At 37.3% G+C, this 24495-nt stretch overlaps 1 protein-coding gene across 2 annotated transcripts; it reads right to left on the bottom strand.

Annotated features, from left to right (window-relative positions):
• Positions 1–2851: 2851 nt before the first annotated feature.
• On the bottom strand, positions 2852–23474 carry LOC132609144 (solanesyl diphosphate synthase 3, chloroplastic/mitochondrial-like). Of its 2 annotated transcripts, XM_060323004.1 has the most exons (12): positions 23192–23472; positions 22010–22102; positions 20650–20730; positions 20502–20573; positions 19426–19557; positions 18110–18196; positions 8171–8242; positions 7499–7584; positions 5248–5380; positions 4902–4991; positions 4092–4190; positions 2852–3333 (listed from the first exon to the last, which is right to left on the bottom strand). In XM_060323004.1, the coding sequence occupies exons 1-12, from the start codon at positions 23309–23311 to the stop codon at positions 3154–3156; spliced, it is 1245 nt and encodes a 414-aa protein (XP_060178987.1). In that variant the 5' UTR covers positions 23312–23472; the 3' UTR covers positions 2852–3153. The 2 variants fall into 2 exon arrangements, with proteins under 2 accessions (XP_060178987.1, XP_060178988.1); XM_060323005.1 differs by lacking the exon at positions 18110–18196 and having other exon boundaries at positions 23192–23474.
• Between the last annotated feature and the right edge of the window lie 1021 nt (positions 23475–24495).

Genomic DNA, 24495 nt, shown 5'->3' with positions numbered 1-24495 from the left:
CTCGCTTACTAATTCTATGTACAAATAACTCCTTTTTCTGCTTTTTTTTTTTTTGGTGGGTTTTTTTGGCTTATCTGATTTTGTTTCATGGGTATTGTTTCGTTTGTAATTTTAGATCATATTTTGATGTTCCTTTGTAATGCAGTTCTATCGCTCTCTTTTATGGTTCTTAGTGTTCCTTCTGATTGATCTTTATCTAATTGATACAATAATACCAAATTAGGTGACCCTTTTATGATTAGAGTTACTGTTGAGCATAAAGTTTGTCTTTGATGAATTTGAAGATTGTTGGAGTAAATGTAATTTACATTATACAAAACGATATTGAAAATTTTGGAAGCACGCTAGGAAGAACTGCTTGTAATACATTTTGTCTGGATAATTTTGCAGAAAGATCTTGATTTTCGTTTTCGTGTTTGAGTTAATTAATGGATGAGTAGATGCAAATATGTGGATACATTTACTCTCGTCATATGTACATAGAATTAGTAAATGAATTGGGTGGTTAGGTGGTGCTAATGGTGGCAATGGTTGTGAAAGGAGCGGAGATGGTAGTGGTGGGTGAAGAAGGGGAAGAGGGGCAAATGAGTTAGGCGGTGAGGTGGCATGTCACGTGGTGTTCACCTCAGTGGGTTGTTATGCCACTTAAGATCTAGTATTCACCTTAGACAATTTTAACGGAGGAGGGGTATATTTAGACCCAAAATATAACGGTAGGGATATATTTAAACTCAAAGTATAACGAAGGGTATATTTGGCCCTTTTCCGTAAAACAAATTACTTAGATGGTCGAATAAACCAGGCCTGTACTTTTCCCCTTTTTTCAGCGCGGATTGCCCTCCATTTTGGTGGTCTTTAATTTTTGCTAGGGGTGTTAAATGGGCGGGTTGGGCTGAAATTGGCCTAATCAAAATGGGCTGAGGTAATAAATGAGTTGGGCTAACATTGACCAAAAAGTTACTTGGGCTGAAATGGATTGGGCTGAAATGAGCTAAAAATGGGTTGGATCATGACCCGCCCAACTTGACCCAATTTTTGAAAGGTCTACTTTCTAGAAAAACATTTTCGTGAAAAATATTTTCTTGAAATACATTTTTTACGAAAAATATTTTCACGAATTTTTCGAAAATAGTTTTGAGGAAAACATTTTTCGTGGTAAATATTTTTGAGCAAAATATTTTTCGTGAAAAATATTTTCCTTCATATCAAACACACTAACAAACTTATAAGATACATAATATAAGAAAAGTGTATACATAAAAAAAAATAGAGTAAACTCAACCAATAAACCCAAATTTAAGTAAATCTTAAAAATATGCTAAAATTGGGCTAGTATTGGGCTAAGTTGGAGATCACTTTAAAATGGGTTATGTTGGGTTGGGCTAAAATCAGCCCAATGTGAAATTATCTTGAGCCCAACCTATAAAATTTTGGGCGTGCAACCATCTTTTGGGCCAAATTTGACACCCCTAATTTTTGCCCTTCAAATTGGTGATCTTTAAGTTTTACTCTTCGCCTAACACCCCAAAGTTGTGGATTCGAACCCCAGCTCAATTAAAAAATAAAATTCGCAAGCTGAAATTTTGCCAATCTGACCAGCAAAATTCTGCCTTACGCACAAGCAGAATTTCTGGGTTCATGGTGAAATTTGAATGCACAAAAATTCTGCCTGTGCCATGTAATTTCTGCCTGAAGGGCAAAATTTAAATACCATCATTTTTTAGGGATAAAAATTAAAGACCACCCCCAGCGAAGGGCAATCCTGCAAATTATTAGCTTCATCAGTATTTGAGGTTCCCTGGGTCCAACTAATTCATCTCTGATTTATCGGTCCCATTAAAGGTTTTAGTCAAATATTGACAAGCAATTGTTCTACTTTCGTCTTCAAGAAATAATGGAATCCTTTTTCCTTCTCATAATATCTGAGTTTTAATGTATGTATCAGGTCAACAAATGGTTCCTTGCCCCAGATCAATACCCTCATGACCTCTGCTTTTGCAACTCATTGTGATCATGTAAAAGAAGTACTGAAAGATAATTATATTTTTCATACAAGAAAGGAGAGCAGAAGTCGTCTTTTTTTTTTTTTTGGTTTTTCAGGTAGAAAGGATACTTTATAGTTGTAGGCTATTTATCCACTTTAAAAAAATAAGACAAAATGTGTCAGGTTATTTATCACAATCTTTCCATCACCGTCTGATCTTTTATCTACCTTCTAGCATATGAGGTTTATAGTGTCATTCTTTTCTAACAATGAAACGAGGGTGTAATACGGAAAATAAAAAAAAATAAAAAGGAAAGAACTTTCAGGCGAGCAAAATCATTTTCATTCGAGTCCCAAGAAAATAGATTTCCCCTTTGATGGAAAACACGAATAAATTTTCAAGTAAAGAAAATTTACATTCTAATACTCCCTTTGTCTCAATTTATGTTACATATTTTTCATTTTAGTCTATACCAAATAAGAATTTCTCTTTTCTAATCAGAAACAACTTAACCTTTTACTCTTTCATACAAACTTCTAAAGTTTATTTGAGACCACAAATTTCAAAAGTTTTCATTTTTATCTTAAACTTTGTGTCAAGTCAAATGATGCCACATAAATTGGGACGGAGAAGTAGTAAATTTCCTTCTCGGTTGACCCCAAACAAGAGAGTACGATTTTGTTTCCAACTATCTCATTTCCTCCTCGAACCAATCAAGGGAAACAAGTCTTCTTATGTGATCCAACAAACGCAAACTTATGTTGTATCTGACAGGATTACAATTTCTCAAAACTGAAAATATAAACCCAAATCAAAATAATACAAAACCGAACTGAACACCCACACATAGTTGATAGATATCTCACTTGTGTGTATCAAAAGGATATATGCACTTAGTTTCAACTAGATAACCTTGTACAACATCAATGTGTATCACATTTTACTCTACAGAATTGTTTCCAGTGCAGGACAAAAAAAAAGGGTCCTACCAACTAATTATTGGATGAGAAGAATCATAAATTATCTATCTAGAAGAAAATCATGATATAAAGTTCGGGTATGTTGTCCCTAGAAATACAGGATTTCGTGTTGAGTGTTGAAAACAAAATTTCCCTATACTAATCGAATGTGTGGCTGCACCTGATAGATTGATTCCCTTGATTCCCCCCTATTTTGCTCTTGCGATAGCTCTCTGTGTAAGTTCTACAAGTGCCCGTCTTGATCTCTGAACTTCCTCGTCATCGCTCTCTGGAAGAGAGTCAATTGCCGCTGATGCAAGGCTAGCATGCTTGCTTGCAAGTTCTCTTGTTCTCTGTATCCCTCTGCTCTTCCCAAGGTAGTCGAGAGCCTGCAATTTTTATGGTAGATTTTCGTCGAGTGATCACAACTAAATTTCATACATCATATGAGAAAACCAATAGCTAATCAGTACGTGGAACGTAAATGGATGTGGCAGCAACACATTTATAACATGATAGTCATCAGCAAAAACTAGTAATAAAAGTCGGTCCAGATATCCAAAGGATCTGAGCATTAATCTAACACGGGACATCATCACTTCCAACGTTTTTAAAAGTCGAGAACCAGAAATATGTATACCACAATAGGCATTACTAAGACTCAAATCCCAAAGCAGGAATAGACTTAGAAGTTAGAACAGATGGTTGTATCACAAATTAGTCCAACACTGAACTTTGAAAGGACAATCTCAGAATAATCAATTTCCCTCAACCACCACATGCTGTTGATGAGAAAATGAGGAATTCATATGGATCTAAAGCTATCTAAAGCTATAGATTTGATAGAAAATCGTGGCATATATAGACTTGATTGAAAATCGTGGCATATTTAGAGGGTAAAAGCACCTCTATCACTTGGATAAATAAATCATTATCATCATCAACAACAACAACATACCCAGTGTATTACCACAAGTAGGGTCAGGGTAGGGTAGGATGTACGCAAACCTTACCGCTACCTTTGTGGGGCAGATAAATCGTTATCATCATTTTCATTAAACCGTGCCAAATTAAGAGGTATAAGGACATTCAACCACTGAGTTTATAAGAATACATGCTAGGAGAAAATGAACACATAAATGCTTACGATCTCCACATTGACAGGATCATCAAACCCTCGGTCCACCAGTGTACGTAGTTGAGGAAATTCCTCCATGGCATACAATATTGGGGCAGTTACAATCCCCTACAAACATAAAAGTATTCCAGAGACTCAGTACCAATGGAAAAGAGACTGAGAGGCCTTCTTAAAACATGACTCTTGAATTTGTGAATGAGGACATCATGTAAAAGGATTATCTAAGGAGTATGAATCTACTTTTCATCATATGACATCTGGAAGGGTTAGTCTGTGAGAAACTACAAACGGCACACAGCTGAAAATTTTAATTGGAAATACAAGATGAAAAAATCACTTAACACTCATAATTGTTGGAACTAAAATAAAAGAAAGGAAGACTTAGAAGAGCATACAGGAAGTATGCACCTCACTTCTACACTACAGATTTCAAGTATTCTAGTAGCAAGATCCAAGCTCTCAACTTTTCACTTGCAGTAGTTGAATTCTAATTATTATATAATAATAACAGTAGTAGAGCAGTCGTCTTGACGGTGGTGGTAGTAGTGGTACTGGAGGTAGTAGCAGTAATAGTAATAGTATGATAACAAGGACATTCAATGGTAATAAAATTTTAAAACTATGGAGTGGCAATTGCTTGCTAGTTTTTAACTTATAAACATATATCTGACCATGCTGTGAAATCCAAAGAAAAAATGAGTAAATTTGCCAGTAAGCCAACGATCCTACATCCTAAACTGCATAGCCTCTCTCTTATGTCAACTAAATGGAGTTAAAAAAAATAGTATGAGAAACAATTAACAAGGTCAGAGAAGTTACATGACGAATATCAGACAATGAACCCTTGCCAAGGGCTGCAGATTTGCCCGTGAAATCAAGAACGTCATCTATTAATTGAAATGCCAATCCCTGCATGAATAGGCATAGAAAGCAAGAACTCAGAACTAGGGAAAACTCTCGTGGTAAACTACTTAAGCAGGTTTTTATTTGTACAATCACAAGGAAACGGCGTATCCGCCTAACTAAAATTTCTACCAATGGATTAATATTCCCACCCAGATAGCAACAACGGAGAAAAGGTCAGAACATAGAACTATTTTTACTATGTTTACTGAACCCATTATAACTAAGTCAAATAGGACTTGCATCGGAAAACTATACAGACCAAATTTTTTCCATAGTCAAAAGCCAACATGGAGACTTCAGCAGTATGCCCAGCAAGTAGTGCGATTGATTTGCAACTATTTGAAATCAATGATGCGGTCTTGTAATATGTTTTCTGCATATAATACTCCATGCTGCAAAAGATGATTAAGAACACTAATTTCAGAGAAGATTGGTCAAAAAGTCTAACAATCAAATAGATGCAGATAATAAAACAAATAATAAGCAACCTTTAGGGCAACACATACATGATTTATTTTACTAGTCATCAAGGCATGTATTTACTGATCAAACTACATAAACAGCAGAAGCTAATCTTAAACTACACCAACTAACATGGATGTTTCACATGACATGAGGTGCTACTTTAAGAAAGCTTATACCCCTTTTTTATCCTTTTCACCGAAATTAGACATTTCAAGTTCTGACAATCCTCCATCTCAAATTGAATGCTATTGCAACTATTTGGAGACAAATGAGTAAAAAAACATGGTGTCCTAAAACAAAGAGGATATGGCTAAAGTTAGTATATACTCTCGCCAGCTAATTATCAGGTGAGAAAGCTAGGCAAAAGTCATGTTTAGGATGATGCATCAGCTGATATGAGATTCGCATTTATTGGAGACATAACACCTAACACCCTGAAAGTTAAATTCAATGTCGTGTCCTTAAAAGAGATATAAGCTCGGTCTTATTTCCTCCAACTGCAAGCATCCTTTCGCTCATAGTATTAGCACGTTTACTTGTCAACAAAATCATTATGATCCAGCAGTTCATTCGTATTTATCTGTTTGCAGCTTTTTTTTTTTTTTTTTTTTTTTTTTGAGTTGATTCACAGGCTTAAAATGTCAAGAAGAGGTTTTGTTCCTAAAGAAAAGTGGTTCAAATATATCCTGTCCTCTGTTCCAATTTCCCAATGTTGTTACATAGCCACAATTTTAACCTGGCTTACTGGATCCCCTTCCTACTAAACTGATACAACAAATTAAATAAACGAAATAGGAAAAGAAAAACCTATAATTCTACAAAAGATGGTGAAGACACTCGAGATAAGGAAAAAATTTTGTCCATTAATTTTCTCATTTTCCACATCTTTAACCACTTAAACTTCCTGATTTCTTCTATTTTAATCTGTTTGTTAATATTATCAGAAAGTTTATAAGAAAAGTGTTTCCAGCCTTTCAGGAGGTCAAATATGGGATAAATGGAGTTGTAGAGAAGTGGGACACATAGTGGGAAAGAAGACCAGAACCGCTTGCACATTGTAGCCAATTTTTGTCTAAGTGACTACATAGAGAATAAATTGCTAAGGTGGATTATACTTAATGTGGTTGGCAGTGGTGGGTTTTAGGAGGGATAGAGGTAGGACAAAGAAGTATTGTGGAGAGGTAATTAGACAGGACATGGCACAGCTTCAGCTTACCGAGGACACTACCTTAGGTAGGAGCATATGGAGGTCGCATTAGGTTAGAAGGTAGTTGAGCGCTGTCTAGCTCCTCCGCGGGATAGGCTTGGTGGGTAGATAGTATTAGCATTATTCTTGAAGTTTCTTGTCCTTAGATTTCTGTTACTACCTGTTGTTTTTGGTGCTTCGGTCGCATTATTTTGTTTTGAATGCTACGTTACGCTTTCTCTATTATTTGTTACGTTTTATTTGCTATGCCTTGTTTACTTCTGTATTGTCTCTATCTCCACGAGGTAGGGGTAAGGTCTGTGTACAATCTATCCTCCATAGACCCCACACTGGGTATGTTGTTGTTGTCGTGCCAGGAGAAGGAAACTAATGTAGCAAAATATATTATAACTAACTTCTATCGTTTTCTCTTTGATAATTGACTACTTCCTGTTATTATCACCGACTTTATGTATTCTTATCTTCTAGTTAAATTAAGGTCTAATCATAGTTACATGGTTTTATCTTTTAGTTAAATATAGAGTTCTGCGGATTTGGCTAAAGATAGGGCACAATGTAGGAAACAAACCCATATGTGATATCTACTAGTTGGGAACAGTTCTAGTCTTATCAGTACATGAGTCTCTTCCTATCTACTGCGGCATCTCTACTACCACTACCTTTCAAAAGAAGTTAAGTAAACAGGCAGTGATCGAATTTAAATGATAATATCTGGGAAGACGTAATATCTAGTTAAGAACTCACGAAGTTATTTAATATCTCGAGATATAGATATATTTCAGATGACTTAATTACAATCAGGGTCTATAAAACACTAATCCGCACTCTACCAGCGTACCTACAACGTTCATCAGCAGAGGGCGACATTTGCATTGTCTCTCCAGTAACAAGATGTTCCACAACAGTTGCCAGAAGGGATACAACCTACAAGATCAGAGTGACAGAACTGAAGAGAGGATGAAACGAGGTATAACTAAAACTAAAGCAGCAGAAGTGTTAGCTAATATCAACCTTCTACCTAGAATCCTATCTGTGTTTGCTGGTATTGCCATTTTCTTCTACTTTTTTCTTTTTAATGGAGAAGAGGCAAAATACATGCATGAACGGAAGAGGCAGGAAATTAAGTATGATTCTTCTCTTTAATAGGATAAAAAAAAACTATATAGAGTTGCCCCACTGGAAGTAAAACAAGAGCAAAAACTTAAGTTTTGTGATACAATGTATAAGTCACAAAAGAATCACCAACCATAAGAGATTAATTTGCATAAAACTACACGCGTTAATTAGGTAAAGGTGTGTAAAAACCGTAATCCTGTAGAAAATTAAAACTTCTTTATTGTTGACCATCAAGAAATTTATAGAAAGAATGAATGTACAATGAAAATACATCCCCAGAAAAGAAGACTTAGGATAAGTAGGAATAGAAATTACAAGCCTTAATAATAAGAGTATAATGAACAGTATCGTTCCACTACTGTTACTAGAGCCAAGAGGAAAAGACAAAGTGTACCTCTGTGTTCTTCAAAGAGGCAAGTGCCACACATGCTCGGGAAAGCAGAAAGTCTCCAGCTAGTACAGCTAGCTGCATCGAATAGGAGAAGTGATAATAGGGTCAGCAGATAGCAAGGTCACATATTTTAACAACCCAAAAGAGTTAATTTTTTGGTTAAACATAACCCACAGGTGAAAATTGCTCTTCCACCCATATTTTAAAGAAAGACGAAGAAGATATTTCAAAACAATTGCTCTTCCACCCAAGAGGAGAGCATGAGTCCTGACCCCTTATCACTCGGCCTGGTCTAATTCTAAAAATGACCGCTTCAATATAGCTATCTGCAGTAAGCATGTTATATGCAACAAATATCTTACTCACTATATAGGGTTTTTCTCTGCCAAGGCTGAAGCTCTGGACGCATGCTACCCTAACGTGCTCCGACAGGAGGCGGCTAAGAGAGGACGACCTAAAAAACAACAAATCGTAACGGTGGGTAGCTTAGTAAGTGCGAGAGTATGAGCAGAAACACTTGGACAAGGTAATGAACAGAGAGTGGTGAACCGAGATGGATCACAAATCATATGAGTTCGATGAGCATGGGATCCCAGATCTCAACAACTGCTGCAGCGAAGAAATTGATTTTGAGCCCTAACTTGGAAAGCAAACGTGCAAGTGCTCCTAATCAGGCAAGCGCCTCTGCTCATGCAAGCGCTACAACTTGTGAGGGGAAATTGAATGAAACAGTAGTAGTCACATAGCAACAGAAGGTAGATCTGCCGGCGCCGGAGAAGGGGAAAGCAGCTGGTACCCCATGGACAAACCTGTTTGCGGGTAATTGTGCTGCTGAAAATGGTATGGCACTATCCTGTATCACTCCGGAAATTGTTTATGGTAACTTAGTAGCTCATCTAGATAAATCTGATGTGGAACTAGAAGCAGCAAAGTGGACGTATAGTCTATGTTATTGGTGAAGTGCCGGGCTACACTTATACGCAACGACATGTAGCCCAAAAAATGGAATGATAAAGATGAACCAGAGCTGCTTCTACATGATGAGGGGCACTATATTGTTAGATTTTAAAGTATTATGGATCTGCAGACAATATTATATGGAGGTCCACATACCATTAACAGTAGGCAGATGATATTGAGGCAGTGGACACTGGATTTCGATTTTAATGCAGAATTCATGACTAAAATTCCTCTATGGGTGATATTCCCAAAATTGCCAATGACATGTTGGGGATGTGGTTCTCTAAGTAGACTGGCAAGCACTATAGGCAGTCCATTATTTGCAGATGAATGCACAGCTATGCAGGCAAGGATATCATATGCAACGATGCTTATTGAAGTTAATATGACCAAGAGTCTGATGACACAAAATAACAGTTAAGGATCCACTGGGCGGGCAATTTTTTATTTTTTTTTGGGAGAAGGTGACAACAGGGCAGGCAATTTATACAATCAGTGGAATATGAATGAAGGCCTGAGTTCCGTACTAAACGTATGAAAATTGCGCACGACTGCAACAAAGTAAAAAGGGGTGAAAGGGTGGAGCAACCTGAAAGAAGGCAGCGACCAAAGAAAATAGTCCCAGCCTGGATTGTTAAAGGACCAATTCAGCAACAGGAAACAGGAGCTGTATAATTTGAACAGAACCAACCAACAGCATAGATATCATCAGGGACTTCAGAAGCACCGAGCACAGTGGTAGGACAGGAGAAACAGAGGAGTGATAAACCATTGTCGACTATGCAGGGAAAAGGCTCACAACAGAAACAACAACACCCTTTCACACATGGGGGGCCACACAGAATCAGGTGCAAGGGCAGCAAGTGAGTCCAGACAAAGCTGTGGTTCAAAGCAGTGCATTGATTATTCAGTGCCTATTAGAAATGGCTTCCAAGCTTTGCATGTAGGGGAACATGTGGTGAACAACCCAAGACCTCCTGATAAAGGAGGAAGTTCAACTACTAATTAGTGACTTGGTTAGTATGGAATGTAGGGACATAAACAGAAGGTATAAGCAGGAGTTTAGACAATACATCAATGAAAATAACATAAAACTAGAAGGACTGCTGGAGACATAAGTCAAGGAAAACAGGGCACAAGCCATTGCAAAAAAGTTCCTACATGGGATACGCTTTGCAATTATAGAGTGGCAGTTAATGCAGAATATGGGTGATTTGGGATACATGGGCTTATGACATAACAGTAGTAAATGCAGATGCTCAACTCTTATACTATGGCTACAGCACTTGTGAACAAAGAAGAGTACTATGGAGTCTATCGCAAGAAACGCCTCAAACAGTCAGTACACCTTGGCTCATCACTGGAGATTTCAATTCAATTGTTATACCTTCAAGATAGGATGTCTAATGTTTGATAACACCAGGAACAGGAAAAAGAAATTCCAAGGAATCCAAAAAAGTGAAAAATTGGATCTATGTCCAACGGATTACACCTAGTAAGAAAAGGTTTTTTTGTTTAAATTCGACCTGTCGTCACATATGAAATAACAAACGGTATAAATTTAGCAACCTTTTTTCCACCGGATCCATTGCAAGAAAGGGATAATGTGCAACTTCGAATTGTCAATTATATCCTTGTAACACTGGCAGAAACCAGGGATTTCTTCATTGCTATCATACTTTATTGCTGAATGAAATTCCTTGGAGATGGGAGTATTACACTTGGAGTAAAAAGAAGCAGGGGGATGACAGAGTAACTAGCAGACTTGACAGAACATTGGGCAATGTTAAATGTATACTGAAGTATGGTCACTTGATTACAACCTATGGAGAACCATTCTTTTCTGACTATACCCCAATGCTGATACCCATGAGACACCCCACATGCAGCATTAAAGTACCATTCAGGTTCTTTAATGTTTGGGCAGATCACTCTCTTTTCTGTCAGATGGTTCACGTGGCAACAAACAAGATGAAGACTATATGGCTGAAATTGAAGTCCCTCGAGGCAGAATTCAAACAGCTGAATTCAGAAGAATACAAAGGGGTTGCTGAAAAAGTTCATCAAGCCAGAACTTCTTTAAAAGCAATCCAAGAGCAGATCCAATCTCACTACTTAGATGCATTGGTAACTGAGGAGAAAGAGCAATTACAACAACTAGAGAAATGGTCACTGGTAGAAAAGAGCATACTTCAACAAAAGGCCAGAGTCAATTGGACAAACTAGGGATACGAACAAGTATTTTTCAGCAGTGATGAAAGAGAAACATAAAAAAAAAAACAGATAACTGAATTGACATCTTTGACTAGATTGAGACTCAGGGAATCTGCAGCTATCAAAGAGGAAATTGTATCCTTCTACAAATCACTGATGGGGTCTTCAGCAGCTACTTTACCAGCAGTAAATAAGTTGATCATGAGGCAGGACCTACTTTATACACCAGCAGCAGCTGGACCTGTGTGCTGATGACAAGGAGATCTATCAGGGACTATGTTCTATTGGCAATAACAAAGCGCCAGGAATCGATGGCTGCAATGCTGTCTTTTTTAAGAAGCCATGGCCTATCATTAAGAATGAGGTATGTACGGCTGTCAAGGATTTTTTCACCTCTGGCTACCTTTATAAGGAAATCAACTGTACTACTATCACCGTATTGCCAAAAGTAGCCAACCCAAATTCTGAAGGATTATAGACCCATAGCTTGTTGAATTATCCTATTCAAGCTAATTGCAAAGGTCTTAGCTGCTAGACTAGATAAAGTAGTGGCTGATATTATATCTGAAGAAAATCCGGTTTTATCCTTAGAAGGAAGATAGCAGCCAATGCTATTCTAGCCCATGAACTAGAGAAAGCCTATAGTAGGAAACACATATCTCCCAGGTGCATGCATGGCAAGTTGGTGATCAGATGAAAGTAAGAATTCTTAGTTGGAACATTCGGGGGTTAAATGATGGGAGGAAATGGGATACTATTAAGTCACTGGTTCGTAAATGGAAAACAGACATCTTGTGTCTACAAGAAACAAAAAAGAGTCTTTAACACTTAATTTGATATACCAGATATGGGGAACAGATGGGCGGACTGAGTTGAGTTGAAAGCAAGCGGCACTAGAGGTGGCATAATCATAGTGTGGGATAAAAGATCGTGGAAATGCATTGATTCTCATCAAGGTTGCTATACACTGACTGGCTTCCTTGAAAGTTTACAGGATGAATTTAGATGGGGCTTTACGGGTGTCTATGGCCCTCATAGTGATATAGACAGGGAGGAATTCCGGCAGGAATTGGGGGCAATTAGAGGAATATGGAATGAACAATGGGTGGCGGGGGGTGATTTCAATGTTTGCCGGTATGTGACTGAGAGGTTGAATTGTTCAAGAAGATCAAATGCCATGGAGTGTTTCTCTGAATTGATCCAAGACCTCCAATTATTGGACTTACCTTTGCAGGGAGCCCAATTTACTTGGTCCAGGGGTGAAAATAACCTACAAGCTTCAAGGATTGATAGGTTCCTAGTTTCAACTGAGTGGAACTACAGCTTCAGAGTTATTAAACAGTTGGCACTACCAAGAGTAATCTCAGATCATAAGCCCTTAATAATTGAGTGTGGTGATTGGGATACAACTCCATCCTATTTTAAATTCGAAAATATGTGGTTACAGCAGGAGGGATTCATTGATTTGCTAAAGGGCTGGTGGCAGAACTACACAATAGTGGGCAGTGCTGATTTCATTTTAATCCAGAAGATGAGAAACCTGAAGAAAGATATTGCCAACTGGAACAAGGAGGTCTTCGGTAAATTGGAGACAGGGAGAAGTGGAGCTTTGGAAGAATTAACAGCTTTAGAACAAGCGACGGAGTTCAGGGCTCCATCGCAACTCGAAAAAGAAAGTTTTCTGAAGTTGAAACAGGAAATAGAACAGATTGCTAAGGCCGAGGAAATTTCATGGAGGCAAAAGTCCAGAAGTCAATGGTTGAAAGCAGGGAACATGAACACAGAGTCTTTTCAATCTTTAGCCAATTCCCGTAAAAGATTCAATTCTATTGACAAGCTCAAAGTAGGCCAAGACATCACAGATGATAAAGACGTGATCAAGGGGGAGATATTAAACTACTACCAAAATCTTTACACAGAAAGTGAAGTGTGGAGACCAACTGCCAGTTTTGAGAATGTTGCAAGACTTTCAACGGAAGAGAGCGAGAGGCTAGAGGGGATCTTTGAGGAAGAAGTGTATTCAGTAATCAAATCCTGTGCTCCCGATAAAAGTCCAAGACCTGATGGTTTTACCATGGCTTTCTTCCAAAAGGCCTGGGACTTTATCAAACCTGAAATTATGGCAGCCCTAAACCATTTTCATCAGCAGTGCTTTATGGTGAGGTCCTGTAACTCCACTTTTATTGCCCTGATCCCCAAAACAGAAGGGTGCAATTGAACTTAGAAATTTCAGACCAATAAGCCTCATCGGCAGCATATATAAGATTTTTGCAAAGGTATTAGCAGAAAGATTGAAGAAGGTTATTAGTAAGCTGATCTCTTCTCACCAAAATGCCTTCATCAAACAAAGACAGATTACTGATGCAGCTCTCATTGCAAATGAGGTACTAGACTGGAGGATCAAATCTGGGCTTCCTGGAGTTATGTGCAAGTTGGATATTGAAAAGGCTTTTGATCAATTAAATTGGTCTTATCTGCTTGCTATCATGAGAAAAATGGGGTTTGGTGAGAAATGGTTAAGATGGATAAGATACAGTATTTCTACTGTTAAATATTCTGTGTTGATAAATGGAGGTCCGGTAACCCTCAGGGGTTGGCTTGGTGGCAATTGACTTGAGTCTTGGGGTGCTCCCTTTCAAGGTCTCAAGTTCGAAACCCACTGGGTGCAAACAATTTCTGAGGGCCATCGGACTGGGTAAAACCTGAATTAACCGTGGTGCACTTGCGGGAAACTCCTTGCCGAGGGCCTGTGCACCCCCGGGATTAGTCGGGGCTCTAAGAGACCCGGACACCCGGTGCTTAATCAAAAAAAAAAATGGAGGTCCGGTAGGCTGTTTCTCCTCAGAAAGGGATTAGGCAAGGTGATCCCCTCTCCCCTTTTTTGTTTATTCTAGCTATGGAAGGATTAAGCAAAATGATGGAGAAGGCCAGCCAGATGCAATGGATACAGGGGTTCAGTGTTGGTGGCACAAACACTGGAAGCACAATCACGGTCTAACGTCTTCAGTATGCTGATGATACATTGGTCTTCTGTGAAGCTGAAAAGACTCAAATTCAATACTTAAATCTCACTCTTCTTCTCTTTGAAGCCTTGTCAGTGTTACATATTAACATGTTGAAGAGCACTATATAACATTGATGAACTGGCTGGTATTATGGGATGCAACATTGGGTCTCTTCCTAGCACTTATCTAGGTCTTCCTTTGGGGGAAAATTTCAAAAATTGTGAAATTTGGAATGGGGTTGTGGAAAAATTTGAAAAAAAACTGACTTCTTGGCAACTTCAATACCTGTCTCTAGGGGGCAGAGTTAGTCTTATCAGCAGTGTTCTTGATAGCATCCCCACTTATTTCATGTCTTTGTTTCCTATTCCTGGCGAGGTGCTAGAAAAACTGGACAAGATCAGGAGAGACTTCTTATGGGAAGGCAATAGTAACTCCAAGAAGCTTCATCTACTAAAGTGGGACACAGTTCTGATTTCTGAAACCAAAGTGTGAAGGAGGGCTGGGGGTGATAGATCTGTCTGCTCACAACAAAAGCTTATTAATGAAGTGGCTTTGGAGATATGGTACGGAAGAACCGAGCCTATGGAAAGAGGTGGTCAAATCAATTCATGGGGCAACGGATAACTGGAGCACGCAGATATCTAGTGCTCCCTATGGAGTTGGGCTATGGAAATATATCAGCAAACTTGGCAATGAATTTTTCCAAATGGTTCTTTTCAAGCCTGGCAATGAAGATCGTGTGAAATTTTGGGAAGACAAGTGGATAGGCAACTACACTTTAAAGGAAGAGTACCCTGGGCTATTCAATATGGCACTGGACAAGACCTCCTCAATTACCCAGAATAGAAGCAACAATTTCTGGGATGTGCACTTCAGAAGACACCCTCAAGATTGGGAGTTAGACGACCTGCTGGAGTTACTAGCCAAGGTGGAAACATTCAGCATTGATGCAAGTACTTCAGACAGGATAAGCTGGGGCAGTAAAGGAATCTTCTCAGTTAAAGAATGATATAGGCAGCTCGGCTACCAAGATTTGGTTATTGACTATTGGCCATGGAAATTGATTTGGAGGACCAAATTACCTCCTAAAGTTAAGTGCTTCCTCTGGATAGCGCTCAACAATGCCATCCCTACAATAGACAATCTTAACAGGAAAGGACGTGAACTGGTCAACAGATGCTATTTTTGCAAGTGTCAGCTGGAAACGGTCAACCATTTATTTCTTCACTGTCCAGTAGCTTTTAATCTTTGGAGCATGGTTTTCAATATTTTTGGATTAAGTTGGGTGATGCCTCAGAATCTTAGAGAGGCATATGTGAGTTGGAGTCTTTGGAAAGTTGATAAGACCATCAAAAAAACCTGGTTGATGATCCCTGCTGCTGTTTCTTGGAGTCTTTGGAATGAGAGAAACAGAAGGTGTTCTGATGGCATCTCAACTCCAAGTTATTCTCTTAAAGCTAAATGTTTAGTGAATCTATTTTGTTGGACAATGCTGTCCCCAGTAACTAGTCCCACGTCTCCTTTCTTATTTTCCATAGCCACGGAATACCTAAGCAGAATTCTCAACAATTTGAAACATGACAAGAGGTTCAACTTTCACCCAAGATGTGGGAAGCTGGGAATTACTCACTTATGCTTTGCAGATGATTTGCTCTTATTTGCAAGACGTGATCTCATTTCAGTTCAGATTTTGCACCAAAGCTCTCATATGTACTTTTCTGCTTCTGGCCTACAAGCCAATCTATCTAAAACTGCTGATTACTTTGGAGGTATAGACAGCAGAGTGTCAAAACTGACATTTTACAGCTACTTGGATATAGGCAAGGAGAGTTACCCACCCTTTAAATACTTAGGGGTACCCTTGGATACTATAAACCAGCCTCTGGTTGAAAAGACAATAGCAAGTCCTGGACTGCAAAGAAATTGTCATATGCTGGTGCCTGGTAGGCTCCAATTGGTACACTAAAAAGGCATTAACTTTGCCTGCCCAAATCAGTGGGAGGACTCAATATCACTAACTTGCAAGTGTGGAACAAAGCAGCAATTGCAAATACATACTGGGAACTTGCTCACAAACAGGATAAAATGTGGATCAAATGGAGTCACACATATTATATTAAAGGCCAGAGAATGGAAAACGCCTCTATTCCTCAGAATGCAAGTTGCATGGTGAGAAAGATCATGGATCAAGAGACCTGATTTCACAACTGTGGAGACCTCTGAAGGGGCTGAAAAGCTTAACCAGGCAGATATACTTACAGTTGTTAGAAAACTATCCAAAGACGAGTGGAGAACCTTAATACTTCACAATGAAGCAAGGCCAAAAGCCTGTTTACATTATGGCTGCAATGCCAAGGAAAGTTGCTTACTGTAGATAGACTCATCAAATGAGGAAAGAATGTCAATGTTGATGCGTCATGTAAATTGGAAGAGAGACCAGAGTTCATCTATTTTGGGAATGCCAATAGACCCATATGGAGTGGACCAGACTGCTACAATGGGTAATGATACCATCCAGATCACTCCTTACATAGAGCCAACACTTCAAGTGGATTATACAGCTTTCTAAAGGAAGAACAAGGATGGCCAGACTGATGAGAACGATATATGCTGAATATGTTCATGCGATATGGAGAGAAAGAAATTATAGAATGTCTGAAATGAAAGCCAGGGAAGTAGAAGCTAAAATTCTAATCTGATACACTCCTGTATGAGTTAGACAATAGTTCTGCCGTTATTCTTTTTAGGGTTTCAGTGATATAATCTGATGAAGTACCTAGCTGAGAATAGCTATGCCAGTGTTATCAAAAGCGAAAAGCGCAAAAAAGCTCTAAGGTCAGCTGGGGCTTTAAGCGCGAAGCGCAAATAAAGTGTGGCCTTTAATGAAAAAAAGCGCAATGGTGCAAAAATACAAATATATATATGTTTAGTCCAAGATTAATAATAATAAGCATGAATAACCAATATATGACAAAGAAAATGTAAAAATATTACGATAAAGTGAAATATCAATCATCTAGTGTCACCTCCTCAAGAGAGGCTTATTGGCAGGGAAAAGTATGTCTTAGAGCCTTGATGACGACACTGAAGCGCACATAAAGCGAGGCGAAGCGCTCAACATGTTTTGAGCCTCGCTTCAGGGCTTAAGCGCGCCTTTGATAACACTGAGCTATGCTAAGCTTTATAATTTGCTCTTGGTGATTATTGAAATCTTTTGATCACCAAAAATGTAAGCATGTCTTATCCAACGTTCTACTTGGTGATATAGTATACTCCCACTTGATCAATTTACATAACACCTTATCATTTCATTAGAGCACGTTCAAAATGTTTCACATTATTCCACTAATATTGTTTTTTTTTTTTTTTTTGGGAAACTAGTAACTGTTCCACCAGAAGAATTTGAATCATTTAACTACAAATAGTTTAAACTTCCGCATGATATTTTCTCTGTCGTACTAACTTTTCATCATTACTTTAATATTTTCTTCCATTACCATTAAATAATATACAAGTCAAATAACATCTTAAACTCCTTGGAAATGGAGAAATTCCTAGTAGGGAGCACTTCTCTCGTAATGGGCCCTACCCAGCGTAATTTGGATTAGTCGGGCCAGTAAGTTCCGGATTTTAGATGGTTAGAGAAAATACTATGAACAACACAATGCCATCTCCCTAATGCAACAACTGCTTGCTTGCATTATATGGAAGACTCTACCAGGAAATAACATATTTCAATAAAGGAAAGCAAAGTACTATGTACCTTATTTCCCATCGCCAAGTTTAAAGAAACTATCCCACGTCTTGTGTCAGCATCATCCAGTACATCATCATGAAGTAGGCTGGCAACCTATGGAAAAGTGAAAACAGAAACTTGACTTGAAGAAAGTTCAAAGTAAATGGCATTCTAAGACCAATTAATAAAACAATGTGAATTAGAGGAGAAGAAAATATGAAACATCAACTAAGTGGCCTAGATAGTGCTTCTAATTCATATAATCTGTGTCCACCATGCCAAGATGTTGGCTCATTGAACATCATGGATGAAAGAATACAGGATAATTAAGGAAAAAAGACCCAGAAAAGAAGAGAGAAGCCTATTTCAGTCTTACTCGCCTTAAATATGGAAGAATATCAAACAATCTGGCAACAGCTGCAGCTGCCTTTTTTGTCGGAAAAGTAAAAACCTAGAGAGGTATAAAACCAATATAGCAACATACACGAAACCAACCCACTGGACCAAAATAAACAACTCTGCATCTCTGCACTTCACAGTGAAAGGAATGATCAGCCACCCTTTAAGAATTTAACATCGCACTGCTTCAAATTCAGAACAGAACTCCCCAAATTTTTCAAGTGATAGCAAATTTTTCTTATGCGTGGTTATGCTAAAGTTCCTGCCATGTGACCAGGAGGTCACGGGTTCGAGCCGTGGAAACAGCCTCTTGCAGAAATGCAAGGTAAGGCTGCGTACAATAGACCCTTGTGGCCCGGCCCTTCCCCGGACCCCGCGCACAGCGGGAGCTCAGTGCACCGGGCTGCCCTTTTATACCATGTGGAAATTCTCTTACAGATTGCTCCCTCCACCTAATGCTTCCTTAGCAATCAGGTGGATATATCAGTTACAGCTGTGTTTCTCCATTGCTTCCTTACCAATCAGTTTTTTTTTTCTGTCCGGGCCAGCTTTGGCACACCTTGACTAATTCCACAGGATACCTGCCACCTCCCACCAGCAACAGGTACCAGGTACCAATCAGGTTATATATGAGTTCTTTTTCATGAAGTTATCCTCTATCCGTGTATCACAAAATCCATCTGAAAGCGTAGTTCATCAATGTTACTTGAATTCTCCATTTTACCTTTTATGTGCTTGTATCAACAGTTATGACATCGGTCTGGGTATTTTTGTATAGAACCTTCAAATTACACATAAAACTTGGATTAAGTTGTATGTATACATATTTGGTATCTGTGTTGTATCCAACATTCGTATCAAAGTCCAGGTTATTAACTCTATATATTTAACAATCAACATGTTGGGCTTTCCATCCTATGAGAAGAAAGAGACAGAATAGTTACATGGATCATCTCAGCGATATCAGCTATAGACTGCTGCCTTGTACGCAAATCCCTGGACACAGAATCAACATCCACCTGGGGTGCAGATCTAGGAATCGGTACGTTCAATGCGGTTGCCATCAACAGCAGAATCTGTACAAAGTGCACCAGCGTATTTATTTTTCAAAGGAGAATGTATGGGATCATGAGTTGAAAAATGAATGCTACACTGACATGATACAAACTTCAAAAAATCTACACTATGATGGATCTGACCAAGCAACTGCACTTAACTCAATAACCATTTAAAGCAAATAAGAAGCACCACCAACGTAAAATATTTCAAGAGGGTATTATTTGTATTAACACAACAATGGTACTTAAGTTGGAATTACAGACTTCTATTCATATCCCTTAAAAGAACACCATTGCTCATAAGATAATAAATATATTGGAAAATTGCATATCTAATGAAATAGATTTTTTTTTTTTTTTTTTGATGAAGACCTAATAAAATAGAATAGTTTCCTCCAAGTGTTGTTTATATGTAACATGAAACTTTTATATTCTACTAATATGCAAAATAAAATTAAAAAAAGGAGATCCAGTTGTTGAAAGTTGATAGGATTCAGTTCAGTTTTGGTTTGCGAACTTTTTCTGTTTCTTTAGTCTTCTCATATTTCTCCCTGTTCTATTCAAATTCTTTGTTTTGCTTTCAATCACCTCTCCTGGAGCTTCATGCTTGAACCTACTACATGTAAAACTGAGAGAAATTCTTTTTCTTCCTTAGTTTTTAGGAAAAAATGTTTTAAGCCTCTTGAAAGAAATGCATGAAATGTATGTCTCTCCTATTGCGAAAAAATTGTCTCAACCCTTTACTAAGCAGCAAGTACTTAGTTTTCATCAGTATTTCTTAAGAAACTCAGTAACATAAGAGAATCGTGGCTTATTTGGAAGCCATGCAGACTTCATCAAAGGACATGAGGATTTTGCTTTTCCAACAATTACTTGATGACTATCCACAAAAGCATGTGCACCAAACTAATGATAAATGTATAGTACACATAAAAATTCAGCTTTGCAGTAACAAATCATACTGTGGGTCGAAACCTCTTCCCTTCTACTCCCATTTTGAAGAAATACTCAGCAGCTGAAGCCAGCTTTGGGACCTGTATACAAATGAAACAGGCTGTCATCTAGCATCATGAATGTAGCAACTGCCAAACCACAGAACAAGCTATATACCTCAGCAACTACCATAGATCTCAGCCTGTTTGAGAGAAGGGATAAGTCATCCGCAACAAGGGAAAATGGGTCCACTTGCTCCTGAGAAAAAGAACAGGAAACAGTGTTAAAAAAAAAAAATCACATATCTCCAATTATATAAAGCAAGGGGACATAAAAAGAAAATTTGATGACGAATAACAGAGGAAAATAAAAGACTTGATGATTTGCATCAGCAAGAAACTCGAACCACTCAGAAAAGACCTTAAAGTGGCAGCTCAACAATAATGACACTGACAAGAGTTATTCGCGATCTCAAGAAAATTCATCCGCTTGCTCGAAGCTTTAAGTATTTTGAATTCCATTTGGTTATACAGACTAAGATAACTGAAAAGGAATAAAGAGAAAGGCCCTTCATGCCCACAAACTCTTGATCAGAATACGAAGAAACAACTATTAATACATTTATAATTGCCTAGACCATATAATCATTTTTTCTTCTTGAAATACTTTCTTTTTATATGTAAAAGATCATTTTATTAGTGAATAACAAACTTAGTAGGTGTTGTGGTGTTTCCAGTGTTGTCGAAGGCACACATAAGCCCTGAAGCGAAGCACAAAACTTTTTGAGCACTTCGCCTCGCTTTTTGGGCACTTTAGTGTCCTCATCAGGACTCTAAGACATACTTTTCCTTGCCACTGAGTACAACCCTGAAGATGCGACACTAAACAATTGATATTTCACATTTTTTTGTTTTTTTTGTTTTTGTTTTGATGACATGGGAACCCGCATCCGCTACCCTTCGGGTGCGCACACGGTAAACCCAGCTCCTGTGCAATAGTTCGCAAATCACACAGGAGACATAACCCAGGCATGCCCCGTGCGACGAACTCGACCCAGAAGGCAAATCCCCTGTTGTCGTAGGCAGGGGGTTTCAAACCTAAGACCTCCATTATGAAAGCCCCATGTTCAACCAACTGACCCACCCTTGCGGGTGATATTTCACTTTATCATAAAAAATAAAAATAAAAATTGATTTCTTTGTCCATATATTTGTCATTCATGCTTATGATTATTAATTTTGGACTACAAATACATATTTGTATTTTTTTCTCCATTTGCGTCTTTTTTCATTAACCCACGCTTTATTTGCACTTAAAGCCTCAAAGAACCTTAGAGCTTTTTTGCGCTTTTGATAACACCGGGTGTTTCTTCTTGAGACAGTTTATCACAACTTATTACAAGAAACATAAACCATAAGATCCATTAGTGAGGAAGCTTACATACGGAGAATGTCATTGAATATGATGTTAGCAAAAAGACAGGACATAGGACATAACATCATTACTGTAGATTTGTGAAATAAAATGCTATACAAACCTCTGCTATAACAGTGCTTTGATGATGAATTTGTTGCCCAATACCACTAAGAGCATTAGAAACCCATGAATGAATTACTCTGCAACCCAAAACCTAATAATCACAAAAAAACAATGACAATAAAGCTTGCAAAGTCACAAATTAGCAATAAAAGCAACAAATTGACAAATTAAACTATCCACTCCTAACTAATTTGGGATTGACGTGTCGTTGCTTGAAAGTCAAGAAACCGCAAACTCCAACCCGACATCTCCTTCAACATTTTAAAATTAGAAAATCACATAACACCCCCCAAAAAAACTTCAGAGCAACTATTAATTTTCTTCCAATTGAACCAAAAAAAAAAAAAAAAAAAAAAACACAGATCACGACTTTAAACTAAAAACAATATCCATTCCCAGTTACAGCTAAAGAAAAGTAACAGTAACTAATAAAAAATAGAACTCAGAAACCAATAGAAGCAACAAATTGAGCAATTAAACTAAGCAATCCAAACTAATATTGGATTGACGAGTCGTTGATTGATTTGCAAGAAACCGCAAACTCAAACCCAACATATCCTTCAACATTCTACCATAAAAAACTTCGGGAAATTTTCAAAAAATATACAATATTATACAACATTATACCTGGGAGAAAGCATTATACATAATGTACCAACCTTGTATAATACTGTATAAAATGTGGTTATACACAAATATAGGCTAACCGAGTAACAAACTCAAAATATTGGCTACGTGGCGTAAATATTTTCTCCAAGTAGACATAGAGCGTAATTTTCCTATCACTTCACATAATCCAAAAAACAAAAAAAAACACTTTGCAGTAAAAAACTGAAAAATCACGACTTTAAACTAAAAAACAAATATCCATTCCCAGTTACAGCTAAAACAAAGTACACAGTAACTAATAAAAATAGAACTCAAAAACCAATAAAAGCAACAAATTGGGGAATTATACTATTCAATACCAACTAATTTGGGATTGACATGTGTTAATTGATTGGCACGAAACCTCAAAAAAAAAAAAAAAAGAGATCACGACTTTAAACTAAAACAGCAAATATTCATTCCCAGTTAGAGCTAAAACAAAGTAAAACAGTAACTAATAAAAAAAAGAACTCCAAAATTTAAAAAAAAAAAAAAAAAAAAAAAGAGAGAGAGAGAGAGAGATTTATTTCACCTTTTGAGAAGCATGGATTGGTGAATGGTATAATTGTTGCTGTGGACGTAATGAAAATAAGCATCGACATCTACTGAAACGATTTCTAGAAATCTGAGACAAACCTCTTGAAAATATCATCTTTTTTAAAAAAAAAAAATTCTTATATTTTCTAACTAATAATGTATTGCATAAATTTGTGTGTGCTGAGTTAGAGTATATATTTTTGGCCAAGAAAGGTCAAACAAAAGCGGTGAAGGGTTTTGAGCGAAAATTTTAACGGACACTGCCTATGCAACGACGCCGAATAGTAACCATAATTTTGATTAATACATGCTACTAGAGCCTGTTTGGATGACCTTAAAAAAAACAGCTTATAAGCTGAAAATATCTTATAAGCCAAAAAAAAATAAAAAATGAGGTAGCTCAACTTATTTTTTTTTACTTATAAGCTGCTTTAGATAAGTTAATTCAAATTGACCCAATTATTTTTTTAAGCATATTTTAAGCATAAAATGATTTTAAGCTGACCATCCAAACACTCAAAAAAGTTAAAAACAACTTATAAGCCAATCCAAACGGCCTCTAGTTTAAGATTCATGAAATTACTAATTTGTCCTAGAAGTCGAATTATTTAACACCTGTTTGGCCATAATTTTTTTTATTTTTTTTTTTGTGGAATGATAATTTATTTTATTGGAAAATAAGTGTTTGGTCATGAAAATCAAATATTTTCACTTTATTTGTAATTTTGAAGTTGAAATTGTGTTTGGTTATAATTTTTGCAAAGATTATCTGGTTGTTTGAATGTACTCAAAATGGAAAAGGTGAAAACAGGATTTTAGGTGTTTTTCAAATTTCAAGTTATATTTGAAATTTTCATGACTAAACGCTAATTCCAAATAAAGTGAAAATATTTTCTGGAAACAAGTGAAAAATTCTCACGGCCAAATGGACGAAAATTAGCGTTTGGTCATGAAAATTTCAAATTCAAAATCCAACTTACGTTAAGTTTAGAAAACAACTCATAACCTATTTTTCATCTCACTTTTTATTTCTGAAGTTGTATTTAAGCACATTCAAGTATTAAAACTATTTCAAATACTTTTTGTGAAAAATATAATCAAACGCAACTTTGTCTCAATTAAAATTTCAAATAAAATAAAATATATTTGGAAGTTATGGCATATTTCCATGAGAATACACTTCTTTTCTCATGGAACACTTTGTTCATGAGAATTGTTCACTTTTTTCTCGAAATTCTTTTTCACTTTATTGGAAAAACAGTCTTTACACAGAAAATGTCAAATACAATTAAAAATTGT

Source organism: Lycium barbarum, chromosome 9, assembly GCF_019175385.1.
Source record: "Lycium barbarum isolate Lr01 chromosome 9, ASM1917538v2, whole genome shotgun sequence".
Classification (NCBI taxonomy): domain Eukaryota; kingdom Viridiplantae; phylum Streptophyta; class Magnoliopsida; order Solanales; family Solanaceae; genus Lycium; species Lycium barbarum.
Note: the sequence above shows the minus strand (reverse complement) of the source record. Positions and strands in the feature narration are given on the sequence as shown.

Bases quoted from the DNA above. Each gene is read 5' to 3' on its own strand.
- LOC132609144 (XM_060323004.1), bottom strand. From the start codon at position 23,311: ATGATATTTTCAAGAGGTTTGTCTCAGATTTCTAGAAATCGTTTCAGT. The intron at 7,585-8,170 runs GTACACTTTGTC...CTGATCTTGTAG, and splicing joins CCTCTTTGAAGAACACAGAG to GTTGTATCCCTTCTGGCAAC. The intron at 3,334-4,091 runs GTAAGCATTTAT...TAAAAATTGCAG, and splicing joins ATCCTGTCAATGTGGAGATC to GCTCTCGACTACCTTGGGAA.